The sequence below is a fragment of the Numida meleagris genome, chromosome 12 (assembly GCF_002078875.1).
Source record: "Numida meleagris isolate 19003 breed g44 Domestic line chromosome 12, NumMel1.0, whole genome shotgun sequence".
Classification (NCBI taxonomy): Eukaryota; Metazoa; Chordata; class Aves; order Galliformes; family Numididae; genus Numida; species Numida meleagris.
Genome location: NC_034420.1, coordinates 8,665,411 through 8,681,185, shown reverse-complemented (window position 1 = coordinate 8,681,185; position 15,775 = coordinate 8,665,411). Strand labels below are relative to the sequence as shown.

General features: G+C 52.2%; 1 protein-coding gene across 1 annotated transcript; it reads left to right on the top strand.

The window, feature by feature from the left end:
* On the top strand, window positions 323–12,784 carry STC2 (stanniocalcin 2). The gene is made up of 6 exons (XM_021410845.1): window positions 323–344; window positions 989–1,018; window positions 1,887–2,339; window positions 4,132–4,274; window positions 5,870–6,081; window positions 9,468–12,784. Exons 1-6 carry the CDS (start codon window positions 323–325, stop codon window positions 9,859–9,861), a joined length of 1,254 nt encoding a protein of 417 aa, XP_021266520.1. The 3' UTR covers window positions 9,862–12,784.

Below are 15,775 nucleotides of genomic sequence, written 5' to 3'. Positions count from 1 at the left end.
GTCAGATTTCTCCACCAAACAGTGACACGAGGGGGTGCTGTGATAGGCACAGGTTTGCTAAGGAGGAGAAACGTGAAAATAACCTTGGAGGCAGCAATGGATGCAATATGGGCCAAAGGGGAGGACGGACAATGCGTGGTTCAAAGGACACTGTGAGCATGGAGGAGCCCAGAGGGAGGGAGAGGGGTCTGGGATGGAGGAGGTGTGGAATTCCTTTGAGTCAAAAGGGCAAAACCCATCCAAAAATGGTAACTTTAATGAGGGGCAGAGGGGTCTGTGGGGGATGGCTGCAGGAGGGAGTCCGACCTGAAGCTGCCGAGAGATGACAGAAGGAAGTACCATTTGTGAGGCACGGGAAAAAAAATCTTTAAAATAATGCTTACTGCATATACTATACAAACTCGCTGGTTGTTGCCTCTTCTGCTGCACCTTAAGCTTTCCTGCCCGTCTCCATCCGAGCTGCTCTGAGCTAACTCGGCCCCTGGTTCTCCAGCACTGGAGACGAGAACTGCTAAGGGCAGGTGGTTAGACCCAGCAAAGGCAGTTAAGCACCAAAATTCTTCAGCAGTATAAATAGCAGGAGGACAAGGGCAGAAGGAGGGCCAGCGGGCACCAGGGCGAGGTAAAAATGAAGCAAACAAACAAACATGCACAAAAAAATCCTCTTTTCCATTGTCAGAAGGGCATGGGGGCTTTGCAGCCATCCGCACAGCACAGTGAGCTCAGGGGGAAGCTGCACGCTGCAGTTTTCAAGGCAGCAGCGCATTGATAACAGGGAATTTCCACACGAGCTTGGCACAGCTTAAGACTTTCAGTCTTAAAATGATGTTCAGCAGTCAAATCCTACAGAACAATAAGCAAACCCTGCACAGCTCGGACTCAGTGAGCAAAGCTCCAGCCTGGGACAGGAGGGGAGGCCCAGGCGAGCGGAGCTTTGGGTGTTGTGGGCAGCAGGGAGAAGCTGGGAGGTGAAGCGCCTGTGCTGCAGCGGAGCCATGGTCCTGCGGCGCCGCGTCACGTCCCACCGAGGAGACCCCTGCTCGGGGAGGTGTGAGTGGATTTCCTCAAGTGCATTCTGACAGCTGTGGGGAAGGCAGCGGCAGCAGCTGGAGACATTCCTGACTGTGCCCACCCACCCCCCCCCCGCCCTGCAGCGGGACCCCCAGCCCAGAGCGCCCCATGCAGCACCGGGGGCTGATGAAACATCTGATGTGCATTACAGCACGGCGAGGGGAGCGGGCAGCCCTGCCTGTGCCAGCACAGCACTTCCCATCACCTGCTGTACGTTTCCCTTCCGATACACTCCCCCCCACCCCCCAGCTACCAAAAGGAGCGGCGAGAGCTGGGGATGCAGCGGGGGGGCTGCAAGGGTGATGCCCCCTCCTTGTAGCGTGCACTCCTGGGGACATGAAAGGCAGGGTGCTGCAGTGCCGCATCCCACCGCGTCCCCCCCAAGTGATGGCTTTGTCCCATTTGTCCCCCACAGAGCTCGCACGGTCCCAAGTATTTGGAAAATAAAAATTAATTTGAACAAGAGGGTGGGGAGGTGGGGAGGAAGGAAGGAAAAGGAAAAAGGGAGGGGAAGATTTCCAAGAAACTCTGTGCAACAGCTGCTTTGGACAAGGCGCGGGGGGGGTGGGGGGGGGGAACAGCTGCTTTGGACAAGGCGCGGGGGGGGTGGGGGGGGGGAGAAGCGAGGGGGGGAATATGTTTTATTTTTTTAACCAAGTCATGCGACGAGGGCTGAGTGCCGCAGGACAGCGGAAGCGGCCCTGCCGCCCCCAGCCCCAGCGCCCCGCTCCGTCACCCCCCGCAGCCCGGCTCAGCGCGGCTCGGAGCGGCGCGGGGGGGGCCGGGGGAGGCGGGAGGCTGCAACCTGCCGCCAGGGCAGGGCCGGCCCCCGGCGGGCGGTCGGAGCGGGCGGCGGCTGCCATTGGCCGCGACGCGGAGCGACACCTGCTCGGCTCCCTCATGCGAGTGCCACCGGGGCTCGGCGGGGATATTTGAGGCACCCTCCGGCGCCGCCGCCGACACTCCGCGCCGAGCAGCGCCGGGCACATGCGGTACGCGGGGCCGCGGCGAGCAGCGCGCTGGGCCCGGGTGCGGCGGCAGCAGCAGCCCGCGGGGGAGGAGGAGGACGAGGAGACGGCGAGGAGGAGGAGGGCAAAGCGCGACCATGTGCGCGGGGCTCCGCGGCGAGCTGCCGGCCCTGGCCCTGCTGCTGCTCCTCGCCCGGGCGGCGGCGGCGGCGGCGGCGGGCACTGAGGCCACGCGGCCGCCCGAGGGACCGCCCGAGCGCACCCCGCAGCAGAAGGGGCGGCTGTCCCTGCAGAACACAGGTACGGCTGCGGGGGGTGGCGGGGGGCTCGGTGGGTTCTGACAGCTCGGAGCCGCCCGGCACGTGTGGCCGGGGCCGAGCGGAAAGTTTCTCGGCCCGGGGACGGAGGGAGGGGACGCGGCTCTGCTTTCCCATGCGGGAGCCGCGCAACGACGCAGCGGGTCTGGAGGAGGGGGTGTGCGGGGGTCTCTCCTTTCCCCCGGGCGTTATCTGCCTCTAAAGAGCGTGCGCTCTGCTGGATCGCTTCCCAGCCGTGCACATAGAGCGCGGGATCCGGTGCTTCCCTTCCCCCCTCTGCCCCCACCCCCCACCTCCTTTTCCCCCCCTTTTTTTTTTTTTTTTAACACTCTCCGTGCTGCGAGACGTGTTTAAACACACACGAGCAGGAATGCACGAATGCCCATTAGGGACTGCCACATGTGAATCACGGCACTGTGCAGTTCTCAGCACGCTGGAGCCAGGACATGTGATCCGCCGAGGGTTTGCATCCGGATGCCAACACAAGCACTACAGCTGAGCTCCCGGCCCCAAAAAAGCCCGGCTCCGCGCTCCGCAGCTCCACAAAGAGCTCCATTTTTCCCCGGTGCGCGCTGTCGGGGCGGCTCTCCGCGGCACACAATGCTGGGGTGAAACCCGGAGCCGAGCCGTGCACCCCCCCGGTGCCCCCCAGCAGCACCGCGGGGCAGGTGGGAAGGAGGAGGGTGCGCTGGTTCCGAGCCGGGGGTTCGCGTGAACCCCGTCGGGCTCCGCGCTCGCATCCGCGCTGCGTGCGGGAGGCTGCGCCGAGCCGGGAAGTTGCAGCGAGCGCTCAGCAGAGGGACTGCACGGCACAGGGGATGCCTGGAACACGCTGCGGTTCGGAGGGGATTAGGCAAGCTCCCAAGAGCGAGCTTTAATTAAAGGTACCACTAGGGCACGGAGCGCAGACATTCTTAGCATCCTCTGGTCCCAGTCTAAAAGCTGCTCCTGTTTAACTTTATCCCCGGGCTTTTTCAGCAACCCCCTTCCCTCTGGCAGTGCTACCATGTCTTTTTTTCTTTCTTTCTTTCTTTCTTTTTTTTTTTTTTTTTAAAAAAGCCGAATTAGAATTTTATTTTTTTTTTCCTAAGCATTAGCCAGCATTATTTTAATGCTATTACATAACATCTGACAGAGCAGAACAAACACGTATGTAACTGCGAGGTCCAGTAGATCTATTTTATACGTTACATATACACATTTGAAAATACCTTTTCAATTGATTTTTGCCTAGGTGAGGACATAGTCTCAGCTTTATGCAACGCTCAGTGCAAAGGACTTTGTTTATCAGTGGGAGTTTTGCCATTAACTTCATAGACATCAGCCCAGGGGACACCCAGCAGGCGGTGAGAACGCTGTGCCGTGGCACGGGAACCACCTCCCGGTGCCAGGAGCGACCCGCTCGGGCTGGGAGCAGCTTCAGGGTCCTCTCGTTTTGGCTCTGGGATTTGATGGGGGCTTTGTACGGTCAGACAGCAAGAATCCCACCTGTCCTTTGCTCCTGAGGAATGCAAATCGTTAGTTCTCATGTGAAGTAGCCTGACGTAAGTGTAGAGGATTTGGCACTTGCTTCTTGGATATCGCTTTCATAACATAATGCACCCGAGTTTTGGCCTAATTTCTGCAGAAAGTGGGCATGCTGTGGGTACAATAACTGGTGTCACGTGTGCTTTTTCTTCCAAACTCATGATGTTGGCAAAATCTCCCTCCCCTCGACCCACCAGCAGCTCCTCTGAACAGTTCTTCAAGCTAACTGTAACCAATGCTCGTTTTAGCTGAGATCCAGCACTGCCTGGTTAATGCTGGCGATGTGGGATGCGGAGTGTTTGAGTGCTTTGAGAACAATTCTTGCGAGATCCGAGGCTTACACGAGATCTGCATGACTTTCCTGCACAACGCTGGAAAATTCGATGCCCAGGTAAATGCAGCAAGATATCCTGTGCTTGGTTCTCTTGTACACTTTGCATGTATTTTTGCTCTTCGGCACATCTTAGGAAGAAGCAATAAGCAGCAATTTGCTTTTGCACATGACCAGCCTCAGTAGGATTTTTTTCTATTGAAGAGTCTAAAATCAAGACCCAGGAGCAGTGTCCCAGCAGCCAGGCTGTCCCTTGCTCAGCTCCGTGGGAGGACGTTTTCCTGCTGTTCCCAAGATAACTAAATCAGAACAGCTACATAGATGAGCATGGTTTTCAGAAGCATTAAGCGGCTTAAGCTGCTACGTCATCTTTGTTTAAAGATGGTTCTGCAATGCAGCTTGGGCTCCCAAGCTCATTTAGATGTATCAGAAAGCATTTCCCAACGTGCGGTTATTAAAGCGTGGCTCTCCAGACTTCCACACAACCAGTACAGGCAACCTCCTAAAGCTGCCACATTCAAATCAGCCTTTGGTTCAAGCACTGACATTAAAATACATTACTCGGATGGTATGCGGTATTAAGTTTGTCTCCTTCATTTTCTCCCCAGACCGTTTATGCATCATGGAGACATCCTGTTATTATGTCTTGTAAACCTCCTCTCCCATTTCAGTGTGGAGGGGAGAGAACATGACGGCGGGCCAGCGGCGTCTGGCCTGAGCACACAGCTTACAGCAGAGCAGCGGCTGCACGGCGCTGCTGGGAGTGTGGTGTAGGGGAGCTTAGGCTGACATTGTCAGGGATGTGCAGAGGGCTTGGCAAGTGCTGACACGGAGGTCATTTCTCCTAAGGCACGTGGGTATCTGGAAACCTCCAAGATCAGAGTGTGTAAAACAGCAGGGCTAGCACTAGCCATTCTCTGCTCTCTCTGAGACATGAGAGATGATGTCAGGTTGGGTTTGTATCCCAGTTTTCTCTTTTATCTTAGTTTTCCCACTGTGCTGTGCACGTTTCACCCTGAGGGGAAGGGTGAGTGGGGCAGGGGGAGCAGCAGGGAGTGCTAAACCGGAGTCGTTCTTCAATCAGCAAGAAATGTTTCTGGGTTGAAACAACTTGGGGACAAAACCTGCTTGCAGATCTGGGTGGATCTTAGGTTTGTATCAGTGGAACCGTGCCAGAGCGCCCTTTGGGTAAAGGGCAGTGAGAATCTGGTCTTCCAGAAGCATTTGTGTAAAAGATTCTGATGCAATTAAGGGATGCGGGAGGCTTCTGTGCATCTATTGCTCAGCAGAGCTAAAGGGAGTGAGCAGAGCTGCCAGGCTGTGACACACGTGCTGTGGTGTCAGCAGCAAAGAGGAAAGGCAGGGATGTTTTTGATTCCCTCTGAGCAGTTGAATGAGTGAATTGTGAGCAACCTCAACACATCTGTGAGGAAGCTCAGTGGGTTCAGCTCCTTTGAAAGAGCAAGGCAGGGTTACTCAGCGTGGTCTTTAAGGGCAGAGAAACAAAGAGAAGAGGGGAGATGCAGCCATTGAGTGCTATCCCCAGCAATGTAATAACCCCTGACATTGTCCTGCAGAGCAGCTAGCTGGGCATAAATCAGCTGCCGTGCTTAATGGGCAGAAACACCAACCTCCTCCATTTCTTTTCTTCTCAGGGAAAATCCTTCATTAAAGACGCTCTGAAGTGTAAGGCTCATGCCTTGAGGCATAAATTCAGCTGCATCAGCCGTAAGTGCCCAGCCATTAAAGAGATGGTGTTCCAGTTACAGCGGGAGTGCTACCTGAAGCATGACCTCTGCTCCGCTGCCAAGGAGAACGTCCAGGTCATTGTGGAGATGATTCACTTCAAAGACCTGCTGCAGCATGAGTAAGTGCCGCTGCGCAGCGCAGGCAGAGGCGTGGGAGCTCCTTCCAGGAGCACGGTGGTGCCAAGGGGCTGTGCATCTGCCCAAAAGCTGTTTTGCCTTCTTCTGGCCTTGTTTTCCCATGGGCAGCACCAAGGGAGTGCTTTCTCTGCAGGGGCCAGGGAAGACTTGCTTGTTTACATGACAGGTAGAGCAGAAGGGGGAAGGAGGTCTGGGCAGAGTTGTCAGCAGGATCATTTCTTCTGTAAATACGTACTTCCAAATGTCTCCCAGTTAACTGTCCTTGAAGGAGCTGCAGTCCCCCAGGTAATCTCCCGTTCGTCTCATCCCTTATTAATCCCAGATGCTTTTTAATAAAACACGGAGGTGTGCAAAGTGAAGGCACAAGCCAGATGTTGGGTGGCTCTGACGGGGAGCACGGCTGCCTCCAAGCACTGGCAACACGAACCCTGGCTGAAAGTGATCAGAGCTGCTCCATGGCAGTGACGAGCCAGGCACAAGCTGTTTTTACCAACTCCTTGTGCACAGATGCAAAGTGCAGAGCCCATTTTTCTTGGAGGCAAACGTCTCACTCCCAGGCAGGGAGGCAGAGCTGCAGCCTGGTGGCAGCTGACCTTAGCGCGTCTCCCTCCTGCACCCCAGTGCCTTTCTATCCCCAGCACAGAATCCCCAAATCCCAGTGACTGTGGCATGAATTTTTCACAGAATCAGCTCTTTTTGAGTATTAGCCTTGCGTTTTCATTGGTCTCCGTAGGTGCAGCTGCAGAGAGGAAGAGAGGCCCTTTGATGCCAGATTACTCAAATGCAGAACTGTTTGCTGTGGTTTGTGCACGCTGAACATGGTGGCTTGAAAGCAAGGCCCTTTCCATAGAATTCCTGAGGCTGGAAGCAGAGGCATGGCTGGGGATGGAGGGGGGGCTCTGCTCCACCCTGCACACCAGCACCGCACTGTGGGCACCGCTGAGCCTGCACTGGGAGGCCGTAAGCTGGGTGCTTGGTGCCCATTAACCCTCCCATCATTTATAGATGTGAACTATGAGGGCCAAATGTTGTAGAAAGAGGAGTTGAGGTATCCTTATTTTACAAGCAGGCTAAGGCAGGAATGGCCAAAGGCAGCTGCTTATTTCTGGGGAGCTGAATTGGGGGTTCTCGGTTTGAGAAGACGCGGGTCATTCAACTGAGCACCTATAATTTGCATCATCTCATTTAGAGCCTCTTACACTTCATTTTCAGCATCTCACAGCATCAGAGCTCAGCTTTCCTACGTGGGGCTCCCCAAATAGAAGCCAGCCAGCCTCCTCCCCTCCCCTAAATTTAGAAGCCATTGCTGAAATTCTTGACCTAAGTAACTTGTTCAAGATCAATAAGCAAGTGTGGCGGGGCTGGAAATAAAATCACGTCTGCTGACTTGCAGCCTTGTGCTCAGTTCAGGTACTATGGTCAGGCCAGCTGAAATGCAGAAAGTAAAACAGTGAAGGAGAAATGGGCTAGTATTAATCCGCAGGGCTCTGGCAGGCTTTGAATACCTGAAATATTCGGCAGCTGAGCCACTTTTTAGTCATACCAGCAGTCTTTTTCTTCCAGAGATCTTATGCAAAGGTTATGCCCAATTTTAACATTTTTTTCCTCTTTTTTTTCCTTCATATGCTCAATTCTTTTCTATCTTCTATTTTGTGTTTAAGACAAAACCAAAGAGCTCAGAAGCCAGACTTGTTCTGTTTAATTCTGGCTGTGCTCTCATGATGCGCATTCGGGCAGCGGAGTCTCTTCCTGAAGAGTCAGCTGCTGTGGGGATGTGGGTCAGACCCATTTGCTATGGTGGAAGTGGTGACAGGCCCTGGCAGACTTTTTGCTGTTGCATTCCAAATAGCTTTTTTGTGTTGTTGTTTTTTTTTTTCATGACAGAAACAATCCAAACATGGGAAATATTTTGAGATAGGGGAATGGAGGGCTTTCCAAGATTAGTCATTCACAATGAGCTTAGGCAGTTGGGCAGAGTAAAATCAGGGTAGTGTCTGACACTGATCATAATCTGTTGGTTTTCCTCATCTCCCCTGACTCATTTCCTGGGAAGAGGTGGTCATACAGGGCTTGTCACAGTCACAGGGCTGGTGGAAGGTGCCCCACCAGCACCCCACGCACACCACCACGGCTGCCCGTGCCGCTGAGCCCAGGCAACTCTTGATCTGCAGTTTGGATGGTTCCTTCCAACAAGGCTGAGGCACGTCCTTAGGGCCGGCTTGAATTGCCTGCAAACAGCTGAGTGGTTGTGTCAATAGACAACATCAATATTGACCCACAAAACCTGCGACCGCAACTATTTTAAAATTGCTGCACTCCGTGACCCCTGGCGGAGGAAACGAGCCGCCTGCGCTCAGAGGGCGCGTTGTGCGTGGCCATGGGTGGGAGCAGAACGGGATTGGGCCTTGGCTTGTTTGGAGTCCTTGTTTGGCTGGGACAAGGGACACACTGAAGGCTGTACTTAACTCTGTAAGGAAATGAAGAAAACATTTGGTGCCACCAGAGTGGGTTTCTGCGTGTCTTAGTGACAACGGGATCATGAGTGCAGATTGGATCCTGCTGCTGGCAGAAGTCGGCACCTGCTGCTTCAGGGGGTGTGAAGATGGTGAGAAAAGCCAGAGAACCTTTACTTGAGTGTCTGCTGCTCTTCTCAAAGGAGGGAATGCTTGCCTCCTGCAGACTGGTGGTCAGGGCTTGCTCTGCATTAGATATTCACTTGCAGACAGCAAGCTGGTGTATCAGGGCTGGGTTCCTTTGTTGTGTCTCCTGGCTAGTAGAGACAAAGGAGTATAGATAGAGATAACCAGAGTTGGTGGGAAATAGCAGTTCTTCCATTTGACAGCCCTTTTGCCGAGTATGTAGGTAGAATCATAGAACCATTTGAGTTAGAAGGGACCGCTAAAGGCCGACTGCTCCATCTCCCCTGCAATGAACAGGGATACCTACAGCTCCATCAGGTGCTCAGAGCCCCGTCCAGCCTGACCTTGAAAGACTGTAGACCTCGTGTCTTCCTCTGGTGGAAGTTAGAGTTCCCCCAGAGCACCTCCACTGGGGGAACAGCTGAGGCGGACTCAGCACTGGAGTGAGGCTTATCTCCAGAGGATGCTGCTGAGTGCATTTCTTGCTGTGTGATGGGCAGTTAGAACCCAGTTCATTGCACAATAAACATATGGTGCAGAACTAGCCCACAAGGGAAGAGATTTGTGCCCCCCTGGCTGCCAAGTAAGCAGGTGGCAGGAGATGAACTGCTGATCAGTGCTGAGGGCGAGGGGAGGGGAAGGCAGAGAGGCCATTCCCCCAGTTTACTGATAGATAAACCCTTTTATGTATTTATTGACTCTTCTCTCACTGTTTCCTTTACCTCCAGGCCATACGTTGACCTAGTGAACATCCTGCTCACCTGTGGCGAGGAGGTGAAAAAGGCAATAACAAGAAGCGTCCAGGCCCAATGTGAACAGAACTGGGGAAGTCTCTGCTCTATCCTGAGCTTCTGCACCTCCTCTGTGCACGGCGATGCCATTCTGGGCACCGAGAAGAAGCCGGGCGAAGCCGGCAAAGCCGCTGCTGGCCGTGGGGACATGCTGGTCCCTCCTGAGCCTGAGCACAGGGAGAGCTCCCGAGCAACCAAGGGGGAGAGAGGTACCAAGGGCCACCTGAACGCCCACACCCGGGTGAAGGCTGGGCCCCATGGTCCCAAAGGGGTGCATGGGACCATGGACCGGACGGATGAACTGTCCGACTTCTCGGACATCCGGAGGTGAGAGAAGGCACCGAACCCCCGTTACCCCCGTCCTCCCCCTCTGCTGGAACCTTTCTCCGTTGAGTCCATCTTCCCGTCTATGGACATTCCAAAGCATTTCCCATTCAGAGGTCAAGCACAGGGCATTGCAAGATATATGGACCTCAGCAACCGTGTATATAGTAGCAAAGGGAGAGCAGTGGCAGTGGGTTATTGATCCAGGAAACTCGACACTTGAGCAGCCACCAAATGTGGCAAAATGTCTCCAACTAAATTCTTTTTTCCCCTTTTTTCTTTGTGGGGAGGGAATAGGGGGAGGGCTGCGCGTTTGTTTGTTTGATTTCTTGGTCCCCTCTGTTGGGGAGAAGGTTACGAGAGGGCTCAGGCAGATGGCACGCAGCCGCTCGTGGCTTAGCACCTCCGAGGGCTCCGGGCGCAGCCTTGCAGCAGATGGCTGAATTCCAGAGGGGTTTGGTTTCTGCCTGTGGCCGAGCAGGCAGGAGCTCAGGGCTGCCCGTGACACTCTGCAGTGAAATAGCCAGCCTGCCTCTCGCGCAGGGAGCGCGCAGTTTGGAGCTCCATGCTGTCTGCTGAGTGACTCCTGAGCCATTGTCCCCATCGGGCAGCGCTGCCGACTTTAAGTGCCCCCTGTTTGTTTTTTAACCACTGCATAACTTGACACTTGCTTATCCAGTCACTTACCGAAGGCAATCAGCTTCCAGACAGAGCAGTCTGACTGTTACTCACCTAGCTCCATAGCATGGAGGGCCCCCAAAAACACCTTCACCAACCTCTCAATCCCCCACTCAGATACAGCTCCTCTGCCCTATGCACAGCCCAAGCGTTAGAGGATGGGTGCGGGCTCAGACCATGCAGCACCCCAGGTACCAAGTTCTTCACAGGGCTGTGTCAGAAGCCCATCAGAAACCTTTCTCCTTAGCTAACACGGCGTGGTTTGTTGGGACGTGGCGCCCGCTACAACCCACCTGTCAGCTGTGGTTTATCAAAATGCCAAAGATAGGGAGAGAGGGCTGACTTCATTAATTGTTGTGACTTACTGGAGATCAAGAGTGCCAAGAATTTATTGTCTCTAAGCAGTTATAAGTATGAATGAGGTGTTCGGATGCATCTCTCCTACCCCCTATGCAATTACAATTCTCAGGTTGCAGACCTGCAATCCTTTATCCCCAGATATCGTACTGGAAAGGGAGGGGACAGCACCCATGGGGACACAAGAGTGAGTACTTCAGCTTCCTCGGGAGGCAGAGTGAGTTTTCTTAGAAAGTGGGAATCGCACCAGGGATTTGAACCTTCTTATTTAGAAAGTTTGGGAGGAGAGCTGCGGGGGCAGGAAGGCAGTTGAGTAGGGACAGAATGTACCCAGCGAACCAACGTACGTTTGTCGCATGGTGGGAAGGAGCTGTATAAACAGTAGAGGGTGTTGGAATTTGGCTACGATTTCCAGCTCAGATTTTAGCTACTGCTAAGTGAGCACAGCTCCTAATAGCTATATTCAGGGTTTAATGCATGTATCCACCTGCAGAATTTATAGGCACTACTTTTAATAGAAGCCATGTAGGAAGCAAGAGAGAACCGCTAAGTTGAAGAGGTGTCTCCGTGTGATCGCCAGGCCTTTGTTCAAAGTGACCTTGATCCCGATGGTTCTAGCTACGTTCTGTGACAAAGTTTTCATTCAACTTAGTTGGGAAGACGTGGGATCACACGCAGTGTAGTGACAGAGGCTGCCCTGACCCAAGGAGCAGAGCTCCTTCCAGTGAGCGTCCTCTCCCTGTTGGTGGCGTGTGGCCACCAGGTAGAACAAGCTCGAACCAAAAAGACAATCCAGGCATTTTAGCACAAAAAAAGAAAAAAAAAAAAACAAAAAAACACAAAACAGAACCAACAAATCACTACCGACGTAGTGTTCGTGCATCACGCTAAACCAGGACCCCTCTCTCGCTGGAGGTCTGATTCATCTATGGGAACCAAACATACAGCTCTGTACATCCTTGAATGTCTCCGTCAACGTATCACCTCAGCATGCATACAGTTTTATTTGTATTCATTTGTTGTTCTGAGTGGGGAAAATTGTATATTCCCCTTTGTCAGTGAGAATCTCTTTGGGGTGGGTGGGCAAGCAGTGGGTGGGAGGGACTTTTGTATAAGGCATAACTTTTTTTTTTCCTCTGTGTGTGAAGATTTTATGTGTTCATCTACTGATTCCACATATGCTATTATTGTAAATATTTAACATTTCTATTTATTATAGTGTCTCCATTTAAAAAAAAAAAAAGAACACTGCTGGCTATGATAATTTAAACGTACGTCATGACCTGTGTTGTATATATTCATGCCACTAGTATGGTTTTTTTTTAATGTTTAAAGCTACGTAAATATAGTTTTATACAGTTCCATAATGTTATTGACAGCATAAATCATTTATTTATTGTTAAACCTTCTTTCACGTCTAACAAATAGGGTGCGTTTTACCTGAGAGTATTTTATTGTGACATCTACATAGCCTTAATTCTTTATAAAGTTGAAAAAAAGAAAAAAAAAAAGTCCATTTAGATACTGTATGATGCTTTAATTAACATTCCTTATGAACTCGCTGTTCATGGAGGAGGTTTAGCTTCAAAGCCAAGGTATGAATGTTTCCTTTACGCTTTGCATCTGGAATGAGCCTTGTTCTGGAATGAGAATACTGGGAGAAGCAAAATGCCTGCTGGAAAATGATACCAATAAACCCTGGAAAATGCTGTCCTAACTTAAAGTGCTGAACTAAAAGGGAAAAAAAAAAAAAAAGAAAGAAACAAAAAGACAAACTGTTCTTAAATCCAAATCTCTGGGAGAAAAATATACTAGTTTTATCTCGTGTAGAATTCGCAGCCAAATAAGCTTGTAAAAAAAAAAAAAATTTAAAAAAAAAAAAGCATATGGCTTTAGACACAAAGCTCTGTACCTTTCACACTATTATTTTCCTTAAACACTAATAAATGTTTTGAATAAGTCTGGGGCTGGCTTTTTTTTGTAAGCTGGGATTTCGGCCGCTGCGATAAGGGGAAGAGCGGCCCTTGGAAGCTGGGGCAGAGGTGGCTGTCCCAGGGCAGGGGCGGTGCGAGCCCTCCCTGCAGCCGCCATCCCCACTGCGTGCCAGGGACAGGGACCTCGTCACCGGTGTGTCGTTCCCCAGGACAGAGACCTTGTCGGCTGGCGGGCCGGGTGCTGGCAGCTTGGGCTGGGAGCAGGGGTGGCAACACGGGGATGGAGGTGCCTATGGAGTTCCTCTTGCAGGTGGCCCAGCCCGGCTCTGCGTGCAGCTCAGCGTTCAAGTGCTGTTTGGTTGGGGAAGGGGACCCCAGGTGGTAGCAGCACCAAGCAGGGGATGGAGCCGTGAGCGCTGGGTTTCATCCAGATCCACTAATAAACACAACAGCAGCGCTTTCTAAAAGCTCTGACAGCAGATAAGGTTTGTCCTGCATACATCAAAGACCCCGCTAGTTCAGGAAACGGCAAGAGTTCCCCCTCCATGATGTTACCATAAAGACAGAGAGGATCCATTTGGCATCAGCTGCCAACCGTCAGTAGTGGGTCAGTGAGGATCAGGCAGTGGCCCCATGCAGAGGATGGGATGTAGGTGATGCAACCGGATGACCTCTGAGATCCCTCCCAGCCCAAGCCATTCTATGATCTGTGTAACACTATCTGTAATTCTCGGCTCGCTCTGTTACCATCCCAGGAATTACCAATGTCAAAATCTTAAAATGCCTAACAGAGTCTCAGCAAGGGAGAAAGGCAAAACTCTAGGATTTGCGAAAAGCAAGCTGCAGAAACAGCACTTTGTGTTGTTTTCAAAGTCATTTTCACACAGCGTTGCAGTGTAGGCAGCAAGAGGATAGGGAAATTATGAGAAAGCACCTCAAGAACATAACACAGGGATATTTTTTTAAGGCTGCTTGCATGAAAAAGCACATTTTTAACACTCCTTCTGTGGGGTTTAAAAATAACTGATCGTGCTGCAGCCTTTGGATGAGATGGGCTTCGCACGCCTGAATGGGATCTGCACAGCTGAGGACCTGGAGCATTTCTTTGCCTTTAGGTGCAAAAGCTGTCTGCAACTGCCATCAAACAGTGCAGGGAGAGCGCATCGTGCCAGGGTCGGTGTGACAGAGCTCACTGGGATGGGACAGACCACGGAGCAGCTTGAGCCGGTGCTGGACCGCCCACTGCATTACAGATGCCACTGCAGCTCTTGCAGGAGCTCGTCCATACCCTCATGGCATTGCAGCCAAGGTAAGCGCGTTCTGCCCTTCCTGCAATTTCAGCTGGAAAAGTAATTTCTCACCTCCTCAGGTGTGATGCAGTGAGGCTGCGCTCTGCTGCAGGGAGTGGTTTTGCAGTAGTGAAGGAGAAGTGGTGCTTACCTTCCCCCCGGGCATCGCATCTCACAGAACAGCACAGTAACAGAGAGCTGATATGAGAAGTATCGAGCACAGAAGGAAGAAGAAAGGCTAACACGGACTGCACAGCAGGAGTGCTGCATTGCACATCCCTGAGAAGTGTAAAACTTCAAACGCATTTAATACCAGCGCACAAATCTGCTCCACAGCTGGAGTGATGTTACTTCAATTCAGACTGAGTCGCTTCACAAGCGGAGTAAGATAACCCAAATCAAGGCCATTCCAATTGCAAAAGCATGTCCATACAAAGGTCTCATCTGATGGATCCAACCCCACCAAAACTCAAACATTTGGTCCATTTGGATTTCTTCTTCTATGGGCTCCCTGTCTCAACTCCAAAAAGAACAAAATTAATTCCAGATCCTGGCTTGCTCCAGCATGCCAGAACATTTACAAACGTATACATGGCCATCGACATCTCCAGCCCACGCCAGGAGCCGCTGGGGGCTCTGTGCTCACCACGATGCATCCCATCAGGTGCATCCAGCACAGCCATCCACCGGCAGGCCAGGAGCTAGTGCTCACTGGGAAGCCTCTCACCAGTGCATTTTAAAAGCTATTTATCTCCTGACACCTCACCAGAAACGCAGAACCCACTCCATTTTGGCTGCAGCGTTCACATCTCCACGCTCTCCCCACAGCCCCTCGCAGGAAGGCTTATCTTGCACCTGCTGCAGGCACCATGTGCTGAGCCACACAGAGATGAGAGGCTCTGGGCACAGCCCTGCGAGGGTCACCAGCACCGCGACCAACCCGAACCCGCTCCTACGGCTGCAGCACCAACGAGCGGGTCCTGGCTCAGGGTTCGGGACTGAGCGCAACCGTATCATTAGGGAAACCCTAAGCCTTTTTCTTTCTGTACATTTCTTTAGGGAAAAAAAACAGTGGAGCATTTCGTTTGGAAATCAAAACCTCATGGCTGTCTTGATCGGGAATGTAAAACGGGGACTTGAGGGTTTAAAGCCATGACAAATTATGGGAAGCTGCAGGGGCTGAGAATTCCTATCTCCAAGGATGCCGACTGTTATAGCCTTGACCTTTTCTGCAAATACCATCCTCTCTTATAAAATGTGGCTTGGAGTTTATTTAGAAATTCTTTTAAAATAAGAAGTCATCATCTTTGGAGAGGCTGCTGGGAGATGCTCCACGTAGATGGGGATTTAGGGTTTTTTGGGGGGTATTCCTCCCCTGATGGACAGCAGCTCCCTGGGCAGTGCCACTGGTTCCATCTCAGTGGCTCCAGTGGCAATGCAGAGCGATGGGCACCGCGGTGGGGCTGAAATGGAGCCCTGGGGCTCACGAAGCACAAGAACAAAATGCCCCCGTGACACAGCCAGTGCCAGCTCCCACTGCCATTAGGAGCAGCAGTGTCACACCGATGGCAGGGCTAAAAGCAGGCTGTGCAGTAACACGGACCAGCATCCACCCGCTGCTATCTGAGGCTTTATGGTACGTAATCCCCTCCATAAAGCCCAC

Excerpts from the sequence above, each read along its gene's own strand:
- STC2 (XM_021410845.1), top strand. The coding sequence starts at position 323 with ATGACAGAAGGAAGTACCATTT. Across the intron at positions 345-988 it reads GACAGAAGGAAGTACCATTT|CGGAGCCATGGTCCTGCGGC; the intron begins GTGAGGCACGGG and ends CCTGTGCTGCAG. Across the intron at positions 4,275-5,869 it reads CTGGAAAATTCGATGCCCAG|GGAAAATCCTTCATTAAAGA; the intron begins GTAAATGCAGCA and ends TTTTCTTCTCAG.